The sequence below is a fragment of the Amblyomma maculatum genome, chromosome 1 (genome assembly GCF_055883805.1).
Source record: "Amblyomma maculatum isolate TAMU_Amacu chromosome 1, ASM5588380v1, whole genome shotgun sequence".
NCBI classification, from domain to species: domain Eukaryota; kingdom Metazoa; phylum Arthropoda; class Arachnida; order Ixodida; family Ixodidae; genus Amblyomma; species Amblyomma maculatum.
In genome coordinates, this window is record NC_139344.1 from 343484278 (window position 1) to 343492700 (window position 8423).

General features: G+C 49.0%; 1 protein-coding gene across 1 annotated transcript; it reads right to left on the reverse strand.

Moving 5' to 3' along the window:
• Nucleotides 1–920: 920 nt before the first annotated feature.
• Nucleotides 921–6080, reverse strand: LOC146207630 (uncharacterized). The gene is made up of 4 exons (XM_084587127.1): nucleotides 5724–6080; nucleotides 3688–3762; nucleotides 2459–2763; nucleotides 921–1590 (listed from the first exon to the last, which is right to left on the reverse strand). The coding sequence occupies exons 1-4, from the start codon at nucleotides 5730–5732 to the stop codon at nucleotides 1458–1460; spliced, it is 522 nt and encodes a 173-aa protein (XP_084443253.1). The 5' UTR covers nucleotides 5733–6080; the 3' UTR covers nucleotides 921–1457.
• Nucleotides 6081–8423: the final 2343 nt, after the last annotated feature.

Genomic DNA, 8423 nt, shown 5'->3' on the forward strand with positions numbered 1-8423 from the left:
TTTCAGCCTTTTTATGTTCGTTCTTCGTACGCTCAACCGCTAATTGCCAGGCAACTACTTCAGGATCCAATGAGTTAAGCTTCTTCGCTATTTTGCCCTGCTGACCAGCAATTTCGCTCTCCTTCTCCATGGCTATACCACACTGGCAAACGCCCCGCTTATACCCCCACTGATACAGCGCATGCGCGGCGCTATCAAGCGGCTCTAGCGCAGCGTCAGACTCGGCTACTACCTCCGTGGCTACTACGCTACTCCCCTAATAGGGCTGGAACAGGTGGGTCACCGCTGCTTGCGGAGGGGGCTGGCCTGCCACCGAATTTGTATTTTTTTGTAGGCCGTCATTGCACCCGCCACCGACGGTTGTTGTTGCGGCGCGCGTCTTTCTCTCTCTCTTCTTTTTTTTTTCTTCTCTATTTTCTCTTCTGTCTGCACGAGGCAGTGGAGGTGGCTCAGCTACAGAGCCAGTAGCAGGCCCGTGCATTTTCTTTTCCTTCTTCCTACAGCCACAACAACAACAACAAGCAACGGAAGCGCACAGCTGGGCACGCGCCGGCGCCAGTGCGTCTGCTGCGGCCGTCACTACTCTGCGCAGACGCGCGGCGGTGGCGGAGCGCGCGGCTCCGGCGCGCCAGCTGCTTGGCGTGCCGTGTGACGTCACTGCTCCTCGCGCATGCGCAGCACGGCTCACGAGCCACGCGAAACTGCTTAACATCGGCCAGTGTAGCTAAAGCTACAAAAGATTCGGCGGTTGCTCGGGATTCCTGAAAGAAGCAAACATTAATGCTCGAATCTATATCAGCATCTTGTTTCATTGCAGAGATCGAAAAAAAAAGAAAAATAAAATGGGGGGGGGGGGATAGAAAGAAAGTGATGCAATGCTCCAGGAGAGAGGCACTTGGAAAGAAAGTGAAGAACCAAGTTTATTCATATTATTTTGAAGACGTAGATAGCAGAAAATGTAACGGTCGCACAAAGAGGGTGCCGCGAGTATAAAAATAGACTTTCCGATTCACGCACTGCTCAGCTAGCACTAGCGAATGCCCTCAGTCACCCATGACACAAGCTATCGATGCGCCGTTGTCTTGTTATCTCCACACCTGTTCTATGACCTTATCAGGCCAGAGAGCGCCCATATGCACGCACATAACACACAGACACGACTCTGCAAGACTTCCGGAGAAGTCATATGACATATTTCCACCCTGTAAAGCATTAATACCTTAAGACGACATAGCCTGTTCACGTTCAAATATGAGCAAAGAGGTAGGTGTGTCACGGAAGCCTTTATTGGTACCTCGCACCATCCGAGCTCGACCGTGCTCACTCATTCGCGTTACAGATTCGTTGCAAGTCCTATACACGGAAGACGCGCATACCGGCCGTCTTCCGCTGTGCGCTCGCTCGACGTTCAGATCGGCAGTGATTGTATCGCCAGAGTAGCTCTTCGTTTGGGCCCATCACGCCTTGGAGAAGGGGTACCTGAACGGCTGCTGTACCTGCCCGGCACCGGCGGGGTAAAAGGCGGCTTGGGCTCCAGTGGTACCTGCTGGCCTCGATAGGCTTCCGCCGTGAGCCTTTGGTGCGGTGGACCTGCATGCAAGGTAAGATCCACCACTTCAGGGACTCGCTTTTCTGGTGAAACGTCAGCATTGCATGATTCTCGGTGCAGCTGTGCCGCATATCCACACTGGAGGCTAGATAAAGAATCAGGTGCCACATAAATACCAATAGGCTAGAGATAGCATCGAGATGGAAGTAAAAAGAGAAAATACATAAAAGCAATATTGGGGAGCAGATACTTGACCTTTGACGTTAAAGGTGTGACGGGATATCGTTAATGACTCCAATGTGCTGCTCCTTTTGCAGATCCTCATTCGCTTATACACATTCTGCTACTCGCTTATTCATTTAATCCCTTATTTTGTACCTCTAATATATCGCTCATATTCAGTAGCATACACGCGACTATATGAAAAGTCGCCCATACATAGGCACTTATAAAGCCGTGCTTAAAACAAGGCGTACAGTCGTGCCTGTGGGGCCTTTGATAGCCTGTCTTACTCATCGCCTAATGTTCCTGGAAGGTTCAGTTCCCATCTCACCTTCCAATCTCAAAAGAAGAAGCCCAAGTTGGCAGCTCCTGCCATCTTATGTAGTCGTTTGGCGTTGCAAAATCCGCCGACCAATTAGTACCTGCTGGTACCTCCAATTAGTACTTCACCAATTAGTACCTCAGACATCTCCTGTTGCCATTAAGATCTCTCTCTCAATTAGTACCTGGCCAAGTCATCTGCAAATTAACCCCTGCCGGAGCTATGCATGCCTTTGATTTTAATTTCGCTCACAACGTCCACAGAGCCCCCCCCTCCCCCCCCCCCCCCCTCCTCCCTCCAAAGAAGAAATAAACGTACAAGGCGTGTGATTTCTCTCCCTTCTTTGTCTTTTCGGAGTTTCTCACCTCCAGACGACGTCGGCGGGTGACTCGTCGGCAGTGCCGTGCTCGTTGGTGTCGACGGTGGCCCTAAAGCCGTGCTCGTCGGCCACGTAACTGACGCGGCGGCGTGAGCCCTCGGCCGTGGTGATCGTGTAGAAGCCAGTGACACGACCCTGCGCATCACCGGACTCGCTGCGACTGCTCGAGCCATCGGCGGCAATAGCATCGTACGCGAAGTTGTATGGCGCCCAGCCTAGGGGAACCTGCCCCACTCCGCCACTGCCGGTCACCACCGGCACTAGCACTGGCTTGGGCAGCACCTGCGGAGCCTGCGCGAAAGACGAGGAAAGAACGTTGCTGCGACGTTTTGAACGTCTCAGACAAGCGCGCCTTTCTCACATCCTCCCCACACCAACCCCCTGTTCCTTCCGGAGTGAATGGACTGCATATTCTTCGACAGCACTGCGCCGGGCGAAGGCACGTCTTGTATATCTATGGTAGCGAATTGGGACATCAATAGCTCTAGCAGCGAAATAGCAAATGTCCTTCGAGGAAATAAATGGCTGATTAACTGTCGCATTTTCGTCGGACAGCTCAACCATTACGTGCGGCAAAGATATCCCTGCAGTATACTCTACGTCAGCCAAGCCTTTAGGGCACAAGGACGAAGAAGGAAAAAAAAAAGAGGTTTAAAAAAATAAGCGCCGCAATGGAGGCTTCAGACTAATATGAGTTGCTTGAACTTCGTTAACGTGTAATGGTGTCGCACAGCACAGCGTACTCTATTTTCCTTGTATCGCCTGTCAAGTACACTGTGTGGCCTAATGCATCCGAAAGCCAGATTTTTCCTCATTTCTTAATCACATCCAAAAGTATATTTACTACAAGGCCAATTCTTCACCTGATGAACTGTCATCGACAAGTACACAGTTCGAATTAGAATTGCTAATAAGTAATGCTCGCGGTAACACTTAGCCCGTCTATGTATTTCACGGAGTGAACTATGTGTTGTGAAATATTCTCAAAGTGCGTTCAACGGAATCGACTTTTATTGTTGTGAACATACGTGGCTTTCCGGTCATACTCTGTACGCAGAAGATTAAAATTGGGAATATGAGCAGTTTGGCTTTCATTATACCGCTGTCTCTAGCTAGCTTTCACTTTGCTGCGCTGTTTAGCGGAGACAAATTCTGGAGCCATTTAACAATAGTTCGCTGCGGTGTGTGTGGAAGTGTGAATCGGCATATACTCACGAATCGCTGGGGTCCCAGGGGAAACTGAAGCTGGCAGGTGGCCCAATGGGCGAGGCACACCGTGATGATAGCCACCTTTGAAAAACAGAGGCGAATAAATGTACACTTGAAGTACTAGATCTGCTCGGACACCACACATTCTGTAACCAATTATATATGAAGTACGTCATGGCGCCATGTAGGCGCGTTTCAGTCCGTGGTCCCAAAATTATATCTAAAATCCCTAATGCGAGATCATAAGCGCAAATTATATTCAAAGGCTTCGGAGGCTTAGCATTGCTGCTTTAGGAATCACGTTCGCTTTTAAAAGTCACTCGTTCAAGCAGCTCTTCAAGAAAAAAAAAAAAAAAAAACACATTGGCAGAGAAACAATCCCACGGGTGAAATGTTTTCGGGCGATTCTTTCGACATGCATTTAAGTTCTTTCTGCTCGTGCTGTATTCGACGTGTGTGTCTTTTAGTATTCCACGTAGACTGTCATGCTTCACGCAGCATCTGGAGACCGTATAAGCCGTTACCTTGGTTTGAAAGCGTAAAATTTGAGTTGCATATGTTGTTGAGTTCCAATCCCATTTCGTGAGCTATAACATCTGACTGCACTGGCGTATTTATGATATGTGCAACAAGAAATTGTATGACACTATTCGAAACGCTGCACGACAAACAGCTGCTCCACAATTTCGATATGACCTGCCATGGTGGATCAGTGGTTAGGGCGCTCGACTCTAATGAACCCATTGCCGCGCGATAGAATCACGGCCGCGGTGCCTGCTTTTCGATGGAGGTAAAACGCAGAGCGCCCGTGTACTGTGCGATGTCAGTGCGCGCTAAGTAACCCCAGGTGGTCGGAATTTTTGGACTTCTCCACTATACGGCCTTTCTCATAGCCTCAGTCGCGTTGGGACGTTAAACCATGCAAACGAAACGAAACAAAACCAACCCAAATAATTTTCATATGAAAGTCGGCCAAGGCATACAGTTTGATATACTAATGTCCTCAGCTCGAATAGCCATCACGAGCTGGCTTCTAATTTGACTAGCAGCATGTATATGCTACGTGCAACGAGAAATCGTATGACATAACCTCTTACCACAAGTGGTTGCATCGGTATTTCGGTACAAAATTCTCGAAAACAGCCGGTGTGGAGATCCACCGTTGCTAAGTGTACATATGTATATATATATATATATATATATATATATATATATATATATATATATATATATATATATATATATATATTATAGACAAATGGCTTTATCTGATGTGGTGGGGGTCCCGGTCATAGATGCACCTTGTTGCATCACGGATGAGTACGTATGGCTACATGTGTGCAACGGCCGCTTGAAGACGTGCACACTAGCTTTTCTTGCCATCGCAGGGTTCTTTGGGACCATCTCGCGTGCACGTACAGACCATCGTGGTGCAGGTATCACATGCCACCAACTTTTCTCGTAATGGGACAAATAAGAATTTTGAATTAAAACTAACACCGTCGAGAAATGCGCTGCAATAACAGGGCACAGCATTGTCATGTGACTGAAATTCTTGTAAGGTCCACATGGGTATTCGGCCCTGACGAAATGCCATATACATAGTCCAGCCCTATTTGAATTACGCAAGATAGCAAAAACGTCTAGTCAACATTTTACAAGGCCCTGAGTGATGACGTGCACCCTAATGTGCTGCTGACGTATGCAGTGGCCCAGTCCATCGGCGAAGTGCAGGACAAAAAATTCCCAGCACACAATTAAGTATTTGTGTCCGATCAGCATGCTGTGTATATTCCGTGAAACCATGCAAGCTAGAGATGGACCTCTCAGTGCTCACTTCTCAGTGCAAGGTAATGAATATTAGCCTTACAAAGTACTCGGCTGCAAACACGTAGAGTACCACGGCAGAAACATAGGGAGAAGTCGATGTTCGCGGCACCTCGGTGGAGTAACGGTGACAGCATTGTCGAATTATCCGATGGTTAAGTTGACGTTGGCGGTCCGGCACACCCTCTCACAATGCACACGGCTTGGGGACTCACCTTTAGCATGTTGCTTGCTCCTTTTTTCACCAAGCACACTACTTAAGAAGAACAGCGCACAATTGTAACCGTTACGTTCCGATACCGCCTCGAGACTGCAAGACGAATGCCTCTGTCCTGAACTTATATAGGGGGGTGCTCTCTGCGCTTCTCTCGAAAGGAGGAGCCCATCTCTAGAAGGCAGCGAAAGGCAAGCCGATGAAGAGGGAATGCTTGGGCGGAAGTTATAGCGCGGGGTTTGTCTCGGCGTTCACCGAAATAACAAAGACACCGGCGGGGAAAGTCAGTGGGACAGACGGCGCTCCTACGCCCTTCCGTGGCCCGATGTCGCGCCAGGATCAAAAAAGATAGAAAACGAAACCATTTCACCGACGCGCGCACACGCTCACACGTACACACGCACACACTGTACGCCTTCTGGAAACTCCTCCGTACCTTAGCCGCGAGCTCCAGTCAGCCAGTGAACAAAGTGTGTCTTTCGGCGCCGCTGCCAAATCGCGTTGTTTGTTTGGTTGTCAGCCTGCGCGCATCGCCTCCCTCCACGCCGTCTTCGCCGCGTGCGTGCGTGCGTGCGTGCGCGCGCGCGCGCTTGTGTGTGTGTGTGCGTGCGTGTGTGTGTGTGTGCGTGTGCGTGCGTGCGTGCGTGCGTGCGTGCGCGTGTGTGTGTGTGTGTGTGTGTGTGTGTGTGTGTGTGTGTGTGTGTGTGTGTGTGTGTGTGTGTGTGTGTGTGTGCGTGTGTGTGTGTGTGTGTGTGTGTGTGTGTGTGTGTGTGTGTTTCTTTTGCCTTCTAACGCCGCTCCGCACTCCGGGTCCATCCACATTCCTCGTCTCGGTGCCGTGTGATGAGCTGTCTCAGCGGCCAGCGTGTACCTGACCGACTTTCTGTGCCCGCCAGTGTGAGGCGGCGCCCTTGAGATTCTCGGATGGGGTTGTACCTGCTTGAATACCTTCGCCCCTTTGTCTAGAAGCTGCGTTTCGTCACCCTTCGCTGGTACTTGACTAAAGATATCTGTACTGTGGGCCTAGCTTCAGCCCTATTGGTTTCGTGCATTTTTTTTTCTTTTTTCGAATAGCCATGTCAGCTGTTGCGACTGATAATCAATGGTCGACCTGTTAAGCCGGTGTGTCATATGCCACTTAATGAAGTCGAAACGCGTCCCCTGAAAGAAGTGGCCAGCATCCATATCCACCTTAAATCGAATATATTCACTATAGCTGCAGTGCCGGCGGGTGCAGTGCGTTGAGCATGACTGTGCTAGATATGTGGTGCACTACGCAGATCAATTAAAGGCCTATTGGCGACGAGGGCGTTCCTTCGTTTCGTGCGCAACGTGTGGTTCTGATCAGGCACGCTCCTGAGGCGTTTAATTGTATATGCTTTTATCTTTGGTAATGTCGGCAAAAGCGGCATATATGTTTGATTTTATTTATGCTATTCAAGTTAGAATTCCAGGGGTATGCTTAAGTCGACGTAGTTGCAGTAATGCGAAGAGATTTCTCTTACTGTCACCACTATAACTACCACTTCGTTATTAACTTCCACGAAGAACGTACGTGTACCATCCGAGGACGGGGCCTTTTCGCCTAGGTTAACTGCGCAGATGCATCTTCAAGAAGACGAAGGCGGCTGTTTACTGTACAGCGAGAGGGTGTGTTGAGGTATTACACGTGACCATCTGCGATGATAGAATAGTTATTCGACTCCATAGCTTTTGGAAGACGCGCATGTTGGATCGCAGCGCTGAACCTGTTGAGCCATCAAGGACTCATTTTAGCCGAATGAGGCTCAGCTTAAAATATATTTAGAAAGAGAATGACTTTCAACCAGATTGGCTTCTGCTGTTGACACAGTGCTTATATAGATGTATTTCTGCCGGAAAAGAAAAAAGAACGAGCACAATAAAATTCACTATAGTTGTTGAATACTCTTGCAGTTTGCCCGCCGGGTGGCGCAGTGGTTACGGCGCTCGACTACTGTTCCCAAGGATGCGGGATCGAATCCTGGCCTCGGCGGCCGCTTTTCGATGGAGGCGAAAAGCAAGGCGCCCGTGTGCTGTGCGATGTCAGTGCACGTTAAAGAACCCCAAGTGGTCGAAATTTCCGGAGTCCTCCACTACGGCGTCTCTCATAGCCTGAGTCGCTTTGGGACGTTAAACCCCACAAACCAAACGAAACCTTGCAGTTGGCTAATGCAGGTCTACAGGTGGCTAATATCGTTGTCTTTTTTGTCTTCTATATAAAGAACAGTGAATTGGTCAATAGTGAACTACGCGGTCAAAGCAAGAACACCGACTTAAATTAGTCGCTGAAGGCATTGCGACACTAACGTATTTTCCTTACGTACAAGCACCTATGCTAATTTCGCACAGTTGATTAAAATGGAACAGAATGTACTACGTGCTATGGTTATTTTCCTGTAATAAGAAGATACTCATGGAAAAAACAGAATTGCTGAGTTTTTTTCTCTTGACAAACAGCTTAGGGATTTATTTTCTAAAAGGAGCGGAAAGAGATACCGCAGCATATCCGACCCTACACCGCAGGACGGAGCACTGCAAATGCGGCTCCTTGCAGAAGCAGTGAGCCTGCTCGTAAACACACAACGGAACACCAACACCTGTGCAGGAAAGGACGAAGACACGTCGACGATGGGACACCTTCTTTCACGCACGCGCAATGAGTCGCACGGAGATTGCTTGT

Excerpts from the sequence above, each read along its gene's own strand:
- LOC146207630 (XM_084587127.1), bottom strand. Across the intron at positions 2,764-3,687 it reads CCCTGGGACCCCAGCGATTC|GCTCCGCAGGTGCTGCCCAA; the intron begins GTGAGTATATGC and ends TCTTTCGCGCAG. Across the intron at positions 1,591-2,458 it reads CCCGCCGACGTCGTCTGGAG|GTCCACCGCACCAAAGGCTC; the intron begins GTGAGAAACTCC and ends CCTTGCATGCAG.